Source organism: Hemiscyllium ocellatum, chromosome X (assembly GCF_020745735.1).
Source record: "Hemiscyllium ocellatum isolate sHemOce1 chromosome X, sHemOce1.pat.X.cur, whole genome shotgun sequence".
NCBI classification, from domain to species: domain Eukaryota; kingdom Metazoa; phylum Chordata; class Chondrichthyes; order Orectolobiformes; family Hemiscylliidae; genus Hemiscyllium; species Hemiscyllium ocellatum.
In genome coordinates, this window is record NC_083453.1 from 5,500,660 (window position 1) to 5,521,699 (window position 21,040).

A 21,040-nucleotide genomic window follows, 5' to 3' on the forward strand; every position below is an offset into this window, starting at 1 on the left:
TCAATGCTAGCACAGAGAGAGAGAGAGAGAGAGAGAGACAGACAGATAGACCCAGAGTCAATGCCAGGACAGAGAGAGAGAGAGAGAGACAGATAGACCCAGAGTCAATGCCAGCACAGAGAGAGAGAGAGAGAGAGAAGAGAGACAGAGAGAGAAAGAGTGAGAGAGAGAGAGTGAGAGAGTGTATGTCCCAGAGTCAATGCCAGCTGAGAGCTTTTGCCATGCCCTTCTCTCAGTGGGGAGTTTTGATCTCTCTCTCCGTCTCTTTCTGGAATACCTTGCAGCTATTGTGTCTGCTTCCACCACCTCCTGTAGCAGGGTGTTCCAGGCACTCACCACCCTTTATGTGAAAAACCTGCCTCACACATCTCTTTTCAATTCCCTTCCTCACACCTTGAACCTGTGTCCCCTAGTAACTGACCCCTCCACCCTGGGGAAATGCCTCATGCTCCTCACTCTATCCCCCATGCCATTCACAATCTTATAAACGTCGATCAGGTTCCTCCTCAACCTCCTGCGTTCCAGTGAAAACAAACCCAGTCTATCCAACCTTTCTTCCTAGCTAAAATCCCCCTTACCAGGCAACATCCTGGTAAACCGTTTCTCTACCCTCTCCAGAACATCCACATCCTTCTGGCTGTGTGGTGACCAGAACTGGACACAATATTCCAAGTGTGGCCTAACTAAAGTTCTATAATGCTGCAGCAGAACTTGTCTGTCCTTATACTCAATGCCCCTTCCAATGAAGGGGAGCATGCCATCGGCCTTTGTTACTCCCTTGTCTCCCTGCGCTGTGACCTTCAGGGAGCTGTGGACCTGCACCCCCAGACCCATCTGCATATCAATCCTCCTGAGGGTCCTGCCATTCACTGTATCATTTCCCCCTGTACCTGACCTTCCAAAATCCAGCACCTCACACCTGTCGGGATTAAGCTCCATCTGCCAGTTTTCAGTCCATGCCTCCACCTGATCTATATCCTGCTGTATCCTCTGACAATCCTCCTCACTATCCACAACTCCACCAATCTTTGTATCGTCCACAAACTTACTAATTAAACCAGCCACGTTTTTCTCCAAGTCATTAATGCAGACCACAAACAGCAGAGATCCCAGCGCTGATCCCTGTGGAACGCCACTGGTCAGAGACCTCCATTCCGAAAAGCATCCTTCCCCCGCTACCCTGTGTCTCTGATGACCATGCCAGTTCTGTACCCATCTTGCCAGCTCACCCTGGTATCATGTAACTTCACCATTTGTACCAGTCTGCCAGGAGGGGCCTTGTCACAGGCTTTACTGAAGACCATGTGGACAGCATTAACCACTTTTCGCTCAATCATTTTGTGTGCCTTTACCCACCTGATGACCTTCCACCTTGACCCCTGCACCAATAACATGCCCACTTCTCACTGGCATGAACTGGCTACCCATTCCTTCCAGCAGAAGTGCTCGACCTCCATGAAGCCGCGCCACTCATGTTGTGGGATGGCTCTGCTCTGTGGAACCGTACACAGCAAGCCATGTCACACAACATGTGCTGCCTAACATAAATTTCCTTTCTGTGCCCAGGCGCTCAGCAGAGAGCCTGGCAGCCTGGTACTGCCCACCTCGACTGCCTCAGACTTGTCAACCTGGGGTGGCATTCTGTCCTGATGTGGTTGCTCCCTAACCCAATGTGCCCTTGGCACTCCGATGGGCCCTGCCAGTGCTGGTGTTCATTATTAATCACTAAAATCACATTTTTTAACTTGAATTTTAATCATTTAAATTCTGCGTGTTTGTTTTTGTTCGTACTTTGGCAAAAGGCTGGCACACTTTTATTTCATTTGATGAAACGATTTCCGACCTTCCCAGAGTGTTCCCATTTCCAGGGTCGGAGAAGTTCTTTGGAGGAGACAGTGGCGCCATGGTAACAGCAGGGCACTGGTAAACCCGAGGCCTAGTCAACTGTTCTGGGGACCTGACTTCAAATCCCACCACTCAAATTCATCAGCCTGGGATATTGAGCTCCCCTCAGGAATGGCGATCATTATTGCCCCCGAGACAAAAGCCCATCACATTTCTTCGTCCTACATGTGACTCCAGTCCCACAGTAAAGTTACTGGTCTCTGATGGCCCAACAGGAGCACTCAGCCAATGGGCAACCAATGCCCAACACCATTTTCTTCCAGGTCAAAACAAGGACTGCAGATGCTGGAAACCAGAGTCTAGATTAGAGTGGTGCTGGAAGAGCACAGCAGGTCAGGCAGCATCCAAGGAGCAGGAAAATCGACGTTTCGGGCAAAAGCCCTTCATCAGGAATAAAGGCAGTGAGCCTGAAGCGTGGAGAGATAAGCTAGAGGAGGGTGGGGGTGGGGAGAGAGTATCATAGAGTACAATGGGTGAGTGGGGGAGGGGATGAAGGTGATAGGTCAGGGAGGGGAGGGTGGAGTGGATAGGTGGAAAAGGAGCTAGGCAGGTTGGACAAGTCCGGACAAGTCATGGGGACAGTGCTGAGCTGGAAGTTTGGAACCAGGGTGAGGTGGGGGAAGGGGAAATGAGGAAACTGTTGAAGTCCACATTGATGCCCTGGGTTTGAAGTGTTCCGAGGCGGAAGATGAGGCGTTCTTCCTCCAGGCGTCTGGTGGTGAGGGAGCGGCGGTGAAGGAGGCCCAGGACCACCATGTCCTCGGCAGCGTGACTGACTTTTGCCCGAAACATAGATTTCGCTGCTCCTTGGATGCTGCCTGAACTGCTGTGCTCTTCCAGCAACCACTGATCCAGAATCATTCTCTTCCCAATTCAATTGCAATTTGACACAAATCTCTCTTGGCTTTCCTGTGAAAGTTCACATCTGCCAAAGTGACTGGTGATTCTGTCAACGATTATTGTCTTGAGAAGTTTCCCTGCCCCCGCCCACCCCCCACCTTCCAAATCTGTCCCCTTATCGAAGTTTATAAAACCATGAGGGACATGAATATGGTAAATAGACAAGGTCTTTTCCCTGGGGTGGGGGGAGTCCAGAACTAGAGGGCATAGGTTTAGGGTGAGAGGGGAAAGATATATATATATAAAAAAGACCTAAGGGGCAAATATTTCATAGAGGGTGGGGCATGTATGGAATGAGCTGCCAGAGGAAGTGGTGGAGGCTGGTACAATTACAGCATTTTAAAAAAGGCATTGGGATGGGTATATGAATAGGAAGGGTTTGGAGGGATATGGGCCGGGTGCTGGCAGGTGGGACTGGATTGGGTTGGGATATCTGATCAGCATGGGCGTGTTGGACCAAAGGGTCCTCTAGAGCGAGAGAAAAGGAGGGGGGGGGGGGGGGGGGGGAAGAAAAGAAGGGGGGGAGGAGGGTGGAGGAGAGAAAGGAGGAATTAACACTTGTAAAGCTTGAGGTGTGTTGGGTGGCTAATCGATCTTCAGGGTCTAGCTGGGACAAATGAGAGAACGCGTTTGGTATGTTAACCAGTTTATTACATTTTTATAAACACATTGTAAACCCAAAGGTAACTTGCTGGATGGTCTCTGGACAAAAAAAAACAGGGCAAGGTGAAGATTTACAAAGTAAAAATCAAAAATATGACATACAAGGACATCAGACATACAGTCAACACAGCATGGTACACCATGAAGTAACAATGTCAATGCTTCCCACAAAGATTTGTTGATCTAGATCGTGAGAAATTACACAGTTCAGAGAACGTTTGAACCACTACATGTCCGACTGCTTCCCCCCTGAATTTCATCAGAAGAGATGAGGTAGGGGGTTCAAGGCCTACTTCAGAGACCATGCTTGCATACAGGAAGAAAAACAATCTGTAACCACCACAAAGTCCTTTCTAAAAAAAAAAGGACAAGTAAAAACTTTTAAAAACCCTCATTTACAAAAATGAAATCAGTTATCAAAAACGTGGAATTTCCTTAAAAACATATCTCTAACGTTTCAGGCCTTGCGACGGTCACTCAGGGGAGGTACATTCTGGTCATCTGAAAAGAAATTTAAAAACCGTTCAGTTTATTTGTTCAAACCCTGACCAGCATATCTTCAAAGACATGGTTGTCCCAAAATCTCTACATATTTTTTTCTCTCTGATAAACAGTTCCTGAAGTTAGAGCAAAGACTGGAGACTTGAAGCCACTGGGAACACAGAACGTATTCACTCAACGCGCTTGGTGGATCAATACCGTGCAAAATATCAAGTATAAAATTAGCTTTTTCAGGAGTATGATATAGCAGGGTGCCTCTTCCTGCTCGTGGTGCCCGAGCCCACCTGGAAAGCTACCCAATGAAGGAGCAGCACCCTAAAAGCTTGGACCTTCAAACAAACCTGTTGGACTATAGCCTAGTGTTGAGAGTTTTCACTTTGAAAGAGTTATACAAATAATCCCATTTCTCTGTTCTTGCCTGGGCACATTTTATGAGTGATGGGGCTCAGCACTGCTGCCTCACGGTGCCAGGGACCCAGGTTCGATTCCAACCCCTGGACAACTGTGTGTGGAGGCAGAGGCTGAACAAGCATGTCAGAAAGAATTTAGAAGACTTAACTGCAGTGACGGAGCAGGGACTGGAGTGCTCGACCGAGTGGCCCACCTCTACTCAACAAGCGAAACCCTGAAGTTCGCCCCAGAGCAGAAATGGATCGTGTCATAATCATAACTGCCAATAAAACCCAACCCCAAGAGCAGATCAGAGGTTAGGAATCCTGCAGCAGGTAACCCCTCTCTTCTCCTCTCTCCCCCCATACACAAGTCAGGAGGGTGATGGAATACTCCCCACTCGCCCCGGGATGGGTGTGGCTCCAACAACACAAGAAGCTTGACCCCATCCAGGACAAAGCAGCCCCCGCTTGATTGGTCCCACACCCCAGAGGAGGAGAGAGAGAATGGTGGCGGAGTGGTTAGCACTGCTGCCTCACAGCACCAGGGACCCAGGTTCAATTCCAGGCAACTGTCTATGTGGGGCTTGTGCACACATTCTCCCAGTGTCTGCGTGGGTTTCCTCCCACAGTCCAAAGATGTGCAGATTAGGGTCACTCGGCCACGCTAAACTGCCCAGTGTAGGTTAGGTGCATCTGGGGTAAATATGGGGTAATAGGGTAGGGGGAAAATGGGTCTGAGTGGGTTCCTCTTCAGAGGGTTGGTGTGGACTTGTTGGGCCAAATGGCCTGTTTCCAAACTGTGGATGGATTCTATATACACACTGATACCAGCCATAGAGATGTACAGCACGGAAACAGACCCTTCAGTCCAACCAGTCCATGCTGACCAGATATCCCAACCCAATCTAGTTCCACCTGCTAACACCTGGCCCATATCCCTCCAACCCCTTCCTACTCATATACCCATCCAGATGCCTTTTAAACATTGCAATTGTACCAGCCTCCACCACTTCCTCTGGCAGCTCATTCCACACACGTACCACCTTCTGTGTGAAAAAGTTGCCCCATAGATCTCTCATATCTTTCCCCTCTCACCTTAAACCTATACCCTCTAGTTCTGGACTCCCCGACCCCAGGGAAAAGACTTTGTCTATTAACCCTATCCATGCCCCTCATGATTTTATAAACCTCTATAAAGTCACCCCTCAGCCTCCAACACTCCAGGGAAAACAACCCCAGCCTGTTCAGTCTCTCCCTGTAGCTCAGATCCTCCAACCCTGGCAACATCCTTGTAAATCTTTTCTGAACCCTTTCAAGTTTCACAACATCTTTCCGATAGGAAGGAGACCAGAATTGCACACAATATTCCAACAGTGGCCTAACCAATGTCCTGTACAGCCGCAACATGACCCTCCCAGCTCCTGTACTCAATACTCTGACCAATACAGGAAAGCATACCACACGTCTTCTTCACTATCCTATCACTCCCTAGGACCTTACCATTAAGTGTACAAGTTCTGCTAAGATTTGCTTTCCAAAAATGCAAATTCACATTTATCTGAATTAAACTCCATCTGCCACTTCTCGGCCCATTGGCCCATCTGATCAAGATCCTGTTGTAATCTGAGGTAATCCTCTTCACTGTCCACTACACCTCCAATTTTGGTGTCATCTGCAAACTTACTAACTGTACCTTTTACGCTCCCATCCAAATCATTTATATAAATGACGAAAAGTAGTGGACCCAGCACCAATCCTTGTGGCACTCCACTGGTCACAGGCCTCCAGTCTGAAAAACAACCCTCCACCACCACCCTCTGTCTTCTACCTTTGAGCCAGTTCTGTATCCAAATGGCTAGTTCTCCCTGTATTCCATGAGATCTAACCTTGCTAATCAGTCTCCCATGGGGAACCTTGTTGAACGCCTTACTGAAGTCCATATAAATCACATCTACCGCTCTGCCCTCATCAATCCTCACTGTTACTTCTTCAAAGAAACTCAAGTTTGTGAGACATGATTCCCCACGCACAAAGCCATGTTGACTATCCCTAATCAGTCCTTGTCTTTCCAAATACATGTACATCCTGTCCCTCAGGATTCCCTCCAACAACTTGCCCACCACCAAGGTCAGGCTCACTGGTCTATAGTTCCCTGGCTTGTCCTTACCGCCCTTCTTAAACAGTGGCACCCTGTTAGCCAACCTCCAGTCTTCTGGCACCTCACCTGTGACTATCGATGATAGAAATATCTCAGCAAGAGGCCCAGCAATCACTTCTCTAGTTTCCCACAGAGTTCTCGGGTACACCTGATCAGGTCCTGGGGATTTATCCACCTTTAACCATTTCAAGACATCCAGCACTTCCTCCTCTGTAATCTGGACATATTGCAAGATGTCGCCATCTATTTCCCTACAGTCTATATCTTCCATATCCTTTTCCACAGTAAATATTGATGCAAAATACTCATTTAGTATCTCCCCCATCTGCTGTGGCTCCACACAAAGGCTGCCTTGCTGATCTTTGAGGGGCCCTATTCTCTCCCTAGTTACCCTTTTGTCCTTAATGTATTTGTAAAAACCCTTTGGGTTCTCCTTAACTCTATTTGCCAAATGTCCCCTTTTTGCCCTCCTGATTTCCCTCTTAAGTATACTCCTACTGCCTTTATACTCTTCTCAGGATTCACTCGATCTATCCGGTCTATACCTGACATATGCTTCCTTCTTTTTCTTAACCAAACCCTCAAATTTCTTTAGTCATCCAGCATTCCCTATACCTACCAGCCTTCCCTTTCACCCTGACAGGAATATACTTTCTCTGGATTCTCGTTATCTCATTTCTGAAGGCTCCCTATTTTCCAGCCGTCCCTTTACCTGCGAACATCTGCCCCCAATCAGCTTTTGAAAGTTCTTGCCTAATACCGTCAAAATTGGCCTTTCTCCAATTTAGAACTTCAACTTTTAGATCTTGTCTATCCTTTTCCATCACTATTTTAAATCTAATAGAATTATGGTCGCTGGTCCCAAAGTGCTCCCCCACTGACACCTCAGTCACCTGCCCTGCCTTATTTCCCAAGAGTAGGTCAAGTTTTGCACCTTCTCTAGTCGGTACATCCACATACTGAATCAGAAAATTGTCTTTGTACACACTTAACAAATTCCTCTCCATCTAAACCTTTAACGCTGTGACAGTCCCAATCTATGTTTGGAAAGTTAAAATCCCCAACCATAACTACCCTATTATTCTTACAGATAGCTGAGATCTCCTTACAAGTTTGTTTCTCAATTTCCCTCTGACTATTGGGGGGGGGGGGTGGGGGGGGGGGTCTATAATACAATCCCAATAAGGTGATCATCCCTTTCTTATTTCAGTCCCACTCAAATAACTTCCCTGGATGTATTTCCGGGAATATCCTCCCTCAGTACAGCTGTAATGCTATCCCTTATCAAAAAATGCCACTCCCCCTCCTCTCTTGCCTCCCTTTCTCTCCTTCCTGTAGCATTTGTATCCTGGAACATTAAGCTGCCAGTCCTGCCCATCCCTGAGCCATGTCTCTGAACTTGCTGCGATATCCCAGTCCCATGTTCCTAACCATGCCCTGAGTTCATCTGCCTTCCCTGTTAGGCCCCTTGCACTGAAATAAATCGATCTCTTTCCTCAATATTTCCCTGGGTCCCACCCCCCCACCTTACTAGTTTAAATCCTCCCGAGCAGTTCTAGCAGACCTCCCTGTCAGTATATTAGTCCCCTTCCAATTTAGGTGCAATCTGTCCTTCGTGTACAGGTCACTTCTACCCCAAAAGAGATTCCAATGATCCAAAAATGTGAATCCTTCTCCCATACACCAGCTCCTCAGCCATGCATTCATCTGCTCTCTCCTCCTATTCCTGCCCTCACTAGCTCGTAACACCAGGAGTAATCCAGATATTACTACTCAAGGACCTCCTTTTTAAATACCTGCCTAACTCTGTAACCTCCCTTCAGAATCTCAACTTTTTCCATTCCTTGACTTTGGGATTGCTTTATAGTCAATGGCCCTGCACAAACCCTTATGAAGCAATGAGTCAGAGCACAGAAACTGATCCTCCAGTCTAACCAGTCCATGCTGACCATAATCCCAAAATAAAGTAGTCCCATCTAACTGCACTTGGTCCATATCCCTGCAAAACTGTGCTACTCCTGCACCTACCAGAGTGCCTTTTAAATGTCCTCACTGTACCAGCATCTATCGCTTCCTCTGGTAGTTCACTCCACACCCTCTGACAAAAAAAAATAAAAGAGGGACAACTTTTACATCTTTCCCCTCTCACCCTAAACCTTCTAGTTCTAGACTCCCCCAACTCAGGGGAAAGACCGTGTCTATTCACTCTATCTATGCCCCTCAATTTTATGAACTTCTATAAAGGCCACCCACCGGTTAAAAAAAGAGTCCCGGCCTATTTTTAGAGCTGAAACCCTCCAACCTCACACATCAGAATCTTTCTTGCGATCCCCTCGTGCTGATCTTTTTTTGCCGATCGACAGATTTTCTGAGGACCCCGACGTTGAACTCAGTGGTTCGCGTTTGTCAAAAAGTCCCTCACTCTCCCCAAAAAAACAAAACACACGCAGTCCAGACTGTGCTCCAACCCTTACCCCAGGGAGATGAAAAGTACCTTTAACAAAAAAAGGGGAAGGCTGATTAAAAAGGAAGCAAAAAAAATTTTAAAAAGCTTAGAGAAATGACAAACACCATAATTTCCAGAGATTGCTCACTCAGGAGCGAGAGATGACCAGGATTAGGTCTAACCAGTATCAATGTTTGGTATGCTTTCCTTTATTGGTCAGTGCATTGAGTACAGGAGTTGGGAGGTCACGTTGCAGCTGTACAGGACTTTGGTTAGGCCACTTTTGGAATACTGCATTCAATTCGGATCTCCTGCCTAGGGGAAAGAGTGTTGTGAAGCTTGAAAGGGCTCAGAAACGATTTACAAGGATGTTGCCAGGGTTGGAGGATCTGAGCTACAGGGAGAGGCTGAACAGGCTGGGGCTGTTTTCCCTGGAGCGTCGGAGGCTGAGGGGTGACCTTATAGAGGTTTACAAAATTATGAGGGGCATGGGATAGGGTAAATAGACAGTCTTTTCCCCCCGAGGTGGGGGGGGGGGGAGTCCAGAACTAGAGGGGCATAGGTTTAGGGCGAGAGGGGAAAGATATAAAAGGGACCGATGGGGAAACTTTTTCCACACAGAGGGTGGTACGTGTATGGAATGAGCTGCCAGAGGATGTGGTGGAGGCTGGTACAATTACAACATTTAAGAGGCATTTGGATGAGTATATGAATAGGAAGGGTTTGGAGGGATATGGGCTGGGTGCTGGCAGGTGGGACTAGATTGGGTTGGGATATCTGGGTCAGCATGGACAGGTTGGACCAAAGGGTCTGTTTCCATGCTGTACATCTGGAGTAGAGTGTGTTATCTGTTGGCTGAAAGTATGTTGCTGGAAAAGTGCAGCAGGTCAGGCAGCATCCAAAGAGCAGGAGAAGAATCGATGTTTCGGGCATGAGCCCTTCATCAGGAAAGTTGGCACAGAGTTTCATTTTGAAAATGCAATAAGTAAAGCTGGTAAAGTAACCCAGGCTTTGGGGAGAGAGGTCAAAGGAGAGAGTTTGCAGGTCATAATGAAATTAAATTGATTATTGCATCCAGTTAGTGGGAGTTGAAATGGAATATTCCAGGAGTAGAAGTCCCTCAGACACGTGGCTCATGTACAAGGATATGCCGTCTCAGAATCCAATTCACAGCATTGCTATTCATCCACTCACCTTCCCGACATCTTCTTACCGTTGAGAAACTTACTCTGACCGAAGACGAAAGGGGATGAGGCTTCATCCTCTTCTGCAGGGGGGCGGGGATTGGGGGACAGAAAAGACAGAAGCACAGCAATTAACATTGACCCATCCCAACTGGATTTTCATCAGCGTTAGACCCATCGGGGACAGGAGACCACTCCAGCATTAAGCTACCAGCAGCAGAAATTCTGTTCTAAAACGGGGGTCAGAAGGAAAGCAAGTCCTCTTTATTGGGGAGAAAGCAGAACCGGAACAAGGATACTCAGCCATGATCGGACTGGATGGGGAAGCAGGCCTGCAGGCCGAATAGCCTGCGCTTGCTCTGATTGGTGATGTTTCTGTGACACTTTGAAACCCTAGAATCCCCACCGTGTGGGAACAGGCCCTTCAGCCCAACAGGTCCACACCGACCCTCTGAAGAGGAACCCGCCCAGATCCATTCCCCCTACAGTATATTCACCCTAACCTGCACATCCCTGGGCACTATGGGACAATTTAGCATGGCCAATCCACCCTAACCTGCACATCCCTGGGCACTATGGGACAATTTAGCATGGCCAATCCACCCTAACCTGCACATCCCTGGGCACTATGGGGTAATTTAGCATGGCCAATCCCACCCTAACCTGCACCATCCCCGGGCACTATGGGACAATTTAGCATAGCCAATCCACCCTAACCTGCACATCCCTGGGCACTATGGGGTAATTTAGCATGGCCAATCCCACCCTAACCTGCACCATCCCCGGGCACTATGGGACAATTTAGCATAGCCAATCCACCCTAACCTGCACACCCCTGGGCACTATGGGTAATTTAGCATAGCCAATCCACCCTAACCTGCAATGCAGAGAGCTCTCCGGGCCAGAGGTGGAACATACCTGCTAATTCCTTCTAGTTGAGCACCCTGAGATAGAAGTGAGAGCACGCGAGAGAATTCCACTTCAGAATAGAACCAGTCGGACTCAAGATTGGGACACATGCAGAGTCTAACCTCTCTCCTTTTAATGCATTGTCTGCGCTGAGATTTTTTTTGTTTTAAAATATAAAATCTGAAGTATCTTGAATGCAACTTTGAACTTCTGGGAGTTACATATTGGTGAACCGAAACTAGCAAACTACCGGATGAAGCAGCAGCACTCTGAAAGTTTGTGCTTCCAAAGAAACCTGGTGTTAGAACATAGAACAATACGGCACAGAATAGGCCCTTCGGCCCGCCATGTTGTGCCGAACATTTGTCCTAGCTTAAGCACCTATCCAATTGCCGCTTAAAGGTCCCCAATGAATCTGACTCTGCCACTCCCACAGGCAGCGCATTCCATGCCCCCACCACTCTCTGGGTAAAGAACCCACCCCTGACATCCCCCCTATACCTTCCACCCTTCACATTAAATTTATTGCGGGATTTAACTCTGGGATTCCAGGCAGTGCAAACCAAGACACTTTCCATTGGGAAGAGTTTATTGACTTATTCACAATCCAGAGCTTCCCCAGCACTTTGTTTCAGATCCCCAGTTCTTGGTGTGAATTGATTTTACTTTTCATTACGATATCCAGTTGTGAAGACACCAGAAAAGCAACAGTTCTGCCATTTTCCTATTTTCATCAACAGCATTCCAATCGGCAGTTTTGATGGAGCACCATTGCTGTAAATAACTGTTGACTTGATCATCCCTTGCAAATCCCCTTTCACTCCCTCCACATGGCTTTTACTGGAGAAAAGATGGGACAAGGTGGTAATGAATATCACCATGGGAAATCAGTGACGTGCAAGAGACAGTAAAGGGATTTAAAAAAAAATAGAATCCCTACTCTGTGGAAAATAGACCATTCAGCCCAACAAGTCCACACCGGCCCTCCGAAGAGTAACTTCCCCAGACCCATTCCCCTATTATACATTTACCACTGACTAATGCACCTAACCTGCACATCCCTGGGCACTATGGGACAATTTAGCACGGCCAATCCACCCTAACCTGCACATCCCTGGGCACTATGGGACAATTTAGCACGGCCAATCCACCCTAACCTGCACATCCCTGGGCACTATGGGACAATTTAGCACGGCCAATCCACCCTAACCTGCACATCCCTGGGCACTATGGGACAATTTAGCATGGCCAATCCACCCTAACCTGCACATCCCTGGGCACTATGGGACAATTTAGCACGGCCAATCCACCCTAACCTGCACATCCCTGGGCATTATGGGACAATTTAGCATGGCCAACTTACCTGAACCTGCACCTCTTTGGTGCTGTGGGAGGAAACCCATGCAGACACAGGGAGAATGTGCAAACTCCACACAGACAGACAGTCACCCAAGGTGGGAATCGAACCCGAGACCCTGGTGCTGAGAGACAGCAATGCTAACCACTGAACCGCTCCAGAATGTGAAGGTCTGCACTAGATTTGGAGAGGGACAGTCTCGTGTACACAGTCATGTCAATGGAAACTTGCAAAAACCACAAAGCCAGACAACAGTCACTCAGATAAAGGGAAACGATTACCAGTAGAAGAGACAACGAGAGTGCTCTCCATTCTGCAGAGCAAAACCAGGACTACATATAATGCAAACCACACGCTCTGTTTCATCATGTTTCATATATTTTTAACCATTCACCAGTTATCTGGCTTTTGTTTGGGACAGTTTTGCATCTATTTTAACATTTTATGGCCTTTTTAGACATCGATAGCTAGACGTCGGTGTGAGCACGAAAATGGACCCTTCAGTCCAATTGGGTTTCCTAACTCAATCTAGTCCCACCTGCCAGCACCCAGCCCATATCTCTCCAAACCCTTCCTATCCATATACCCATCCAAATGCCTCTTAAATGTCGGAATTGTACCAGCCTCCTCTACATCCTCTGGCAGCTCATTCCATACATGTACCACCCTCTGAAAAAGTTGCCCCATCGGTCCCTTTTATATCTTTCCCCTCGCACCCTAAACCTATGCCCTCTAGCTTGGGACACCCCCACCCCAGGGAAAAGACTTTATTCACCCTATCTATGCCCCCCATGAGGTTATAAACCTCTATAAAAGGCCACTCTTGCAGACACCTGAGAAAAAAGGTTCAGCCTGTTTTTATAACAGAAACCCTCCAATCCCAGCAACCTCATGCATCAAAATCTTTCTTGCGATCCCCTCGTCCCAGGCACAGGCACAGGCACCAACCCTACCAGAGGGGGATGAAAGTTACCATAGGCTCCAGAGGTTGCTCACTCACTCTGTGCATGATAACCAGGAGAAACGTTTACCCAGAGGATCAAAATATTGCAAGTTCCGTGGTGAACTTGAAAAGGCAGATGGTACAGGCATAGAACCTGTCCTGTCAGCCTCACAACTAGCCAACTGAGTGAAGCACTCCCATAAAGATACAAGGAGGGAACAAAGAGACCTTGGAGTGCAGGTTCATAGCTCCTTGAAAGTGGAGTGGCAGGTAGATAGGATAGTGAAGAAAGGGTTTGGTATGCTTTCCTTTATTGGTCAGAGTATTGAGTACAGGGGTTGGGAGGTCATGTTGCAGCTGTACAGGACATTGGTTAGGCCACTGTTGGAATATCGTGTTGAATATCAGAAAAGGTGTTGTGAAACTTGAAAGGATTCAGAAAAGATTTACAAGGATGTTGCCAGGGTTGGAGGATTTGAGCTACAGGGAGAGACTGAACAGGCTGGGGCTGTTTTCCCTGGAGCGTCGGAGGCTGAGGGGTGACTTTATAGAGGTTTACAAAATCATGAGGGGCATGGATAGGGTAAATAGACGAAGTCTTTTCCCTGGAATGGGACAGTCCAGAACTAGAGGGTATAGGTTTAGGGTGAGAGGGGAAGATATAAAAGGGACAACGTTTTCACACAGAGAGTGATACGTGTGTGGAATGAGCTGCCAGAGGAAGTGGTGGAGGCTGGGACAATTACAGCATTTAAGAGGCATCTGGATGGGTATATGAATAGGAAGGGTTTGGAGGGATATGGGCCGGGTGCTGGCAGGTGGGACTAGATTAAAAACATAGAACAATACAGCACAGAACAGGCCCTTCGGCCCACGATGTTGTGCTGAACATCTATCCTAGATTAAGCACCCATCCATGTACCTATCCAATTGCCGCTTAAAGGTCGCCAATGATTCTGACTCTACCACTCCCACGGGCAGCACATTCCATGCCCCCACCACTCTCTGGGTAAAGAGCCCACCCCTGACATCTCCCCTATACCTTCCACCCTTCACCTTAAATTTATGTCCCCTTGTAACACTCTGTTGTACCTGGGGAAAAAGTCTCTGACTGTCTACTCTATCTATTCCTCTGATCATCTTATAAACCTCTATCAAGTCACCCCTCATCCTTTGCCGTTCCAACGAGAAAAGGCCGAGAACTCTCAATCTATCCTCGTACGACCTATTCTCCATTCCAGGCAACATGCTGGTAAATCTTCTCTGCACCCTCTCCAAAGCTTCCACATCTTTCCTATAGTCAGGTGACCAGAACTGCACACAGTACTCCAAATGTGGCCTAACCAAAGTCCTGTACAGCTGCAACATCACTTCACGACTCTTGAATTCAATCCCTCTGCTAATGAACGCTAATACACCAGAGGCCTTCTTACAAGCTCTATCCACCTGAGTGGCAACTTTCAAAGATCTATGTACATAGACCCAAAGATCCCTCTGCTCTTCCACCTGACTAAGAACCCTACCGTTAACCCTGTATTCCGCATTCTTATTTGTCCTTCCAAAATGGACAACCTCACACTTGACAGGGTTGAACTCCATCTGCCACTCCTCAGCCCAGCTCTGCATCATATCTAAGTCCCTTTGCAGCCGACAGATTGGTTTGGGATATCTGGTCAGCATGGACCGAAGGGTCTGTTTCCGTGCTGGACATCTGACTGAGCCCAAAGCAGAAAAGCTCCCAACACGGAGGAGGGGACAGAGGGAGGCAATAGGTTATATTCAACATCATAACCTTTCGTAAAGCGAGAGCGAGCGATTCAGCAAAACTTGCTCACCATCATCCCAGCTCTCCAAGCAGCAATGTCTCGCTCGGTTACTGGCTTGTGGTGTGGAGTTCAAAAAGTCAGCTGGGACAGTGAATTCTGGAAGATAATAAGCAGAGATGAACTGAGAGAGAAAACGAAAGAAAATTCAGAGTTTTCTTCCAATCTGTCAACATGGGCTCGAGACAGACAGACACCCCAACCTCCACCCCCAGTCTCCCAATGGTTATGGGAAAAAGTCCCCATAGTCTTACCGGATCTGGGTCTAGCGAGGGAGCTGGCGGGTGGTGGTTTAACTGGAGGGCCAGCCAAGGGGAGAGGGTGAGAAGGGCAGCTCTTCCCGGTACCCACAGCTGGTGATCAGAATTGAACCTACGATTGTTGACACCCCCCACCAACAACGCCAATTAACAGGACACTGCGAGCAATCTTTAGCATCTCAACATGCCCAGCAAGATAGAGTGGGTATCCCCCTTAATCTATCGTGGGGATGTGGGCATCCTGGCTAGGCTGGCATTTACCCAGAGTGGTCCAGAGGGTGGTTATGAGTCAGTGACATTGATGTGGGTCTGGAGTCACATGTAGACCAGACTTCCTACCCTAAAGGATCATAGAGTCCCTAGAGTGTGGGAGCAGGCCATTCAGCCCATCGGGTCCATGTTGACCCTCTGAAGAGCATCCTACCCAGGCTCACCTTATGCCTGTAATCTTGCTTCGCCCACGGCCAATCCACCCTAACCTGCACATCCCTGGGCACTATGGGACAATTTAGCATGGCCAATCCACCCTAACCTGCACATCCCTGGGCACTATGGGACAATTTCCCATGGCCCAAGATGTTAGAGTGGATAGCTCATGCTAAACCGCCCCACAGATGTACAAGATGAGGGGCACAGACGGAGTGGATAGCCAGAGGGTTTTCCCCAGGGCAGAAATGTCTATCATGAGGGGGGCATAATTTGAAAGGTGATTGGAGGGTGGTTTGGGGGAGATGTCAGAGGTAGGTTCTTCACACAGTAGTGGGTGCATGGAATGTGGTGGTAGAAGAGTCAGACATTAGGGACATTTCAGCGACTCTCGGATAGACACATGGAAGATAGTACAATGAAGGGTGTGTAAGTTAGTTTGATGTTAAGAGTAGGATAGAAGGCCGGCACAACATGGAGGGCCAACAGGCCTGTACTGTTTGATGTTCTAACCTGCGCTGTTTCAGACTGTGGGAGCAAGCCAGCACAGACACAGGGAGAAGGTGTCTAGTTTGCACAGACACCAGAGGCTGGAATCGAACCGGGGTCCCTGGCACTGTGAGGGAGCAGTGCTAACCACCAAGCCACCCCAAAGGCACTTTTACAACAATGATAATTGTCACGGTCACTAAAGGCCAGCTTTATATTCTGAAAGAGAATTTAAACCCCACCAACTGCTGTAGTTGGATTTGAACCCATGTTCCTTGGGCATTAGCCTGGGATGGGGAGGGGGTGGCGATATCACCACCGCACCAAGATGGACTCCAGCCAATCACCGGAATGTATCTAGCCTCCAGCACTCACGTCCCTCCCTCACACTCTAGGTTTCCTGACGAAGAGCAACCACATGATCCCAGAAAACAAACCAAAATTCCCAACAGCCCTCTCCTCCAAGCAATGGCGGGGGCCCGTGGAATTGGGGAACACGGCCTCAGACATCGAGCTAGCAGTGACAGACGAGCCACGACCCGCTCTCCTGTTAAAGTTTAGAGTGAGGTGACCAGATGGTTTACTCTAACATAACCAGCAGTAAATAGATAGCAGCAACCACTTCCCGAAACAGCTCAAAACGTGAAAGAAATTCACAATTCAAAAGAAAAATATTACAAAGATTGGGTAGGGTAATGTGGGAGCGTTTCCTCGTCCCCAACGTTAGCCTGACCTCCTCAGCAAGGCTACCATAGCACCCATTACTTCCTGAAGGGACCTGCTCATGGTAGCAATCCGATCTATACAGCATACGGCCAGAGGTTAGAGCGCTTGCGGTCTCTATCGGAACTGGGGTCAGGTATGGCTGGCAAGGTGTCACAGCTGGCTTACTGGGTCTGAGCCCAGCTTCAGTCCTAAACATCTGGAGGCAGTAGGAGCTGTAATAATTGTTATGTCGTTCAGTACTACGTGACAGCAGCTCAAGTTGGGTCACTAACCCTGCTGGAGGGAAACACCAACATGGCAGAGGACGGCTCAGTGATTGACACAGCTACCTCAGTGCCAGGTTCAATCCCAGCCTCCAGCAACGGTGGAATTTCGCATGTTCTCCCAGTGTCTGCACAGGTTTCCTCCCACGGTTCAAAGCTGCCATGCTAAATTGTCCCATAGTGCCCAGGGATGTACAGGTTAGGGTGGATTGGCCATGCTAAATTGCCCCATAGTGTCCCAGGGATGTGCAGGTTAGGGTGGATTGGCCATGCTAAACTGTCCCATAGTGCCCAGGGATGTGTAGGTTAGGATGGATTGGCCATGCTAAATTGTCCCATAGTGCCCAGGGATGTGCAGGTTAGGGTGGATTGGCCGTGCTAAATTGTCCCATAGTGCCCAGGGATGTGCAGGTTTGGGTGGATTGGCCATGCTAAATTGTCCCATAGTGTCCAGGGATGTGCAGGTTAGGGTGGATTGGCCATGCTAAATTGTCCCATAGTACCCAGGGATGTGCAGGGTTACAGGGATAAAAATGAGGTGGGATGCTCTCAGAGGGTTGGTGTGGAGCCAAAGGGGCTGAATGGCCTGCTTCCACACTGAAGGGCTTCTGTGAAGAAGGTCATAAATAAACAAAAAAGAAGCAATGTTTGTCCTTCCATAGAATCATATAGTCCACAAAAGGTCCCTTCAGGTGATCCAGTCTGTCCCACCAGTAAAATAAACATTGCCTGGGGAAATCCATGTGCACTTGCACACTGCTGTGGAGCTTAAACTCATTTCTCCCTCCCTGGCGGTCTTCCTGCCCACTGGTTGTGCTCAGGACCAGTCAGAATATGGTTTCCTCACCAATGCTCTGCGTGCCACTCTCTGCTGCCAACTTGCCATCCTCACAGTGGAGGAGATGGCGCTGAAATTCAGGTTGAGGAATTCGGTGCCTGGCATTAAAGGGGCAGACCCGAATCATGTTTGCCAGTTCAGGGTGATTCTGAAAAAGGGAACAAAAGACAATTTAAAAAAAACAACACAATCTCTAACCTCCTCCAGTCCTAAACAGTCCCTCCGTAGCTCAGCTTGAACATTTTGACAATGAGCAAACAGTGTGTTCACCAAATCTGGGGGGCCACAGTTCACTGATACATTGAGAAAAGCAGTCATTGGCTGACCAGTATTTATTGCCGGCCCCTAGCTACCCTTGAGCTGAGCAGCGTGACCATTTCAGAGGACAGTTGAGAGTCAGCCATATTGGCTGTGTGGTCTGGAGTCATGCGTAGGCCCAGACCAGGTAAGGGTGGCAGTTTCCTCCTGTGACGGGCATTAGTGAACCAGATGGGACTCTTTCTCCCCAACAACAGATTCTTGGTCGTTAGATTCTTAATTTGAGACTTTTAAAAGAAAACAACTATTGAATTCACATCTCGCCATGGTAGAATTTGAACCGGGGTTCTCAGACCATTAGCGGAGTTTCTGTATTACACAGGGGGGCATCACCCAGGTTAAACTCCCAAGAGATGGGCAACACATTGTTGAGAGAGTTAACATCACGGGGACTGGAACACACAAAAAAAAAAAATCAATTAGGCTTCAGGGAAAAAAAAATCTAAAAAGGCTGAAAATCAAGCAGCAACAAAACGGATCTTAAAACAACGCGATTGTGAAAACGGGCACTTACTTCCCGACACTTCACCAGGTGGTAAGGAAAGCGACTGCTTCGGATCTGGTGGCTGCGGTCGTAGGGACAGACCAGGAGTTGGTCGGAATTCATCACACTCAGCGTCAGTCTTAAGTGAGAACAGACACCATCCACACTTCAGCTTCACTCTGCTGGCTGGTACACGTGCCTTTGCTGTGGGTCTGAAGTCACGGAGGCCATATCAGGGAAGGAGGGCTGATAGCCTTCCTGAAAAGGAAAGGTCAGGTCATGGAGTCTGTGCCATTCAGCACGGAAACAGACCCTTCGGCCCAACCCGTCCATGCCGACCAGATATCCCAACCCAATCTAGTCCCCCCTGCCAGCACCCGGCCCATATCCCTCCAAACCCTTCCTATTCATATACCCATCCAAATGCCTCTTAAATGTTGTAATTGTACCAACCTTCACCACATCCTCTGGCAGCTCATTCCATACACGTACCACCCTCTGTGTGAAAACGTTGCCCCTTAGGTCCCTTTTATATCTTTCCCTTCTCACCCTAAACCTATGCCCTCTAGTTCTGGACTCCCCCCACCCCAGGGAAAAGATTTCATCTATTTATCCTATCCGTGCCCCTCATGATTTTATAAGCCTTTATAAACAGGTCATCCCTCAGCCTCCGACACTCCAGGGAAAACAGCCCCAACCTATTCAGCTTCTCAGGGATATTGCCGGTGTGTTGGAGGGTTCGAGTGATAGAGAGCGTCCTGTGCATTTGCGACATGACTTCCCAACTCAGACTTGTGGGCACAGTGGTTAGCACTGCTGCCTCACAGCATCTGAGACCCGGGTTCAATTCCCGCCTCAGGCGACTGATTGTGTGGAGTTTGCACGTTCTCCCCGTGTCTGCGTGGGTTTCCTCCGGGTGCTCCGGTTTCCTCCCACAGTCCAAAGATGTGTGGGTCAGGTGAATTGGCCATGCTAAATTGCCCGTAGTGTTAGGTAAGGGGTAAATGTAGGGGTATGGGTGGGTTTCGCTTCGGCGGGTCGGTGTGGACTGGTTGGGCCGAAGGGCCTGTTTCCACATTGTAAGTCTAATCTAATATGCCATACACTGACCAAGTGAAAGCAAATGTACCAAAATGGCTGCTACACCACCCTCTCTACCCGAGAGTCCAGTTTCAAGGAGCTATGAACCTGCACTCCAATGTCTCCCCAGGACCTTACCATTGGGTGTATAAAGTCCTGCCTTTGCAGAGCAGTTTTGGTTCCTCAGAACCTTTCCCACTTTTATCAAGATCTCCCGCATGTCCTCTTGAGGGGCTTGGGTGTTCCAGTGTCTTCACGCACAGAGAGAGACACACACAGACACCACAATAAAAGACAGGGCTGGATTCTCCATTCACCAAACCTCAGAACTTTTGAGCCATTAAATTATAATGGAAAACCATTGGTGGGGGGGGGGGGGGGGGGTGCCAAGGAACGACAAACCATGAGACTCACCTGCTTAAAAATATATAGGATCAGGCACAAGTTAAGTCAGCTCAAAAGCCACTGGTTGGAAGCATTTCAGAGAAACATGGGAGGGGGGGGGGGGGGGGGAGAAGGCATTTTGCCACTGCACACCAGTCTTTGTTAGCTGACTGCTCTGACCCCTAAGTACACAGGCTTTCTCCACCCAGAAACCAGGCACACCACAGGCCAGAGGCCAAACACAAACAGGCCCCTCCAGCCAAGGGAGAGGTGAAGGAGTGCAGCACCTCCATACCTGGCCAAAACACAGCCCCACAGTGAACTTACTTCGCTCCGGGGCGAGCCACAGCACAGCCTTCCCCCTCTCCCTCCTCAACCTCCTGCGGCTCTACAGAGAAACAGACAAACTCACTCTCACGTGGGAATAAGGAACGATCCGATGACTGTGTTGCCTCAGCTCCTCCCCCAAGCCCTGATATCCACCAATGATGGCACACCCTATTGCCTTCCTTGGCAGGCTCTTCCAATCAAGTCGTTCTGGGATTTACATATTCATGAATGGAAACCTGCATCCCCCCCCCCCCCCCCCAA

General features: G+C 48.5%; 1 protein-coding gene across 2 annotated transcripts; it reads right to left on the minus strand.

The window, feature by feature from the left end:
* Positions 1-3,508: 3,508 nt before the first annotated feature.
* LOC132805818 (gametocyte-specific factor 1-like) lies at positions 3,509-20,882 on the minus strand. Of its 2 annotated transcripts, XM_060821104.1 has the most exons (6): positions 20,777-20,882; positions 19,016-19,243; positions 18,193-18,331; positions 15,194-15,280; positions 10,160-10,232; positions 3,509-3,969 (listed from the first exon to the last, which is right to left on the minus strand). In XM_060821104.1, the coding sequence occupies exons 2-6, from the start codon at positions 19,106-19,108 to the stop codon at positions 3,966-3,968; spliced, it is 396 nt and encodes a 131-aa protein (XP_060677087.1). In that variant the 5' UTR covers positions 19,109-19,243; positions 20,777-20,882; the 3' UTR covers positions 3,509-3,965. The 2 variants fall into 2 exon arrangements, with proteins under 2 accessions (XP_060677087.1, XP_060677088.1); XM_060821105.1 differs by lacking the exon at positions 15,194-15,280.
* Between the last annotated feature and the right edge of the window lie 158 nt (positions 20,883-21,040).

Coding starts and splice junctions, on each gene's coding strand:
- LOC132805818 (XM_060821104.1), bottom strand. CDS start 19,108: ATGAATTCCGACCAACTCCTGGTCTGTCCCTACGACCGCAGCCACCAG. Junction 18,332..19,015: donor ACCTGGTGAAGTGTCGGGAA/GTAAGTGCCCGT, acceptor TCCCTTTTTCAG/AATCACCCTGAACTGGCAAA. Junction 10,233..15,193: donor CTTGGAGAGCTGGGATGATG/GTGAGCAAGTTT, acceptor GCCCCCCTGCAG/AAGAGGATGAAGCCTCATCC.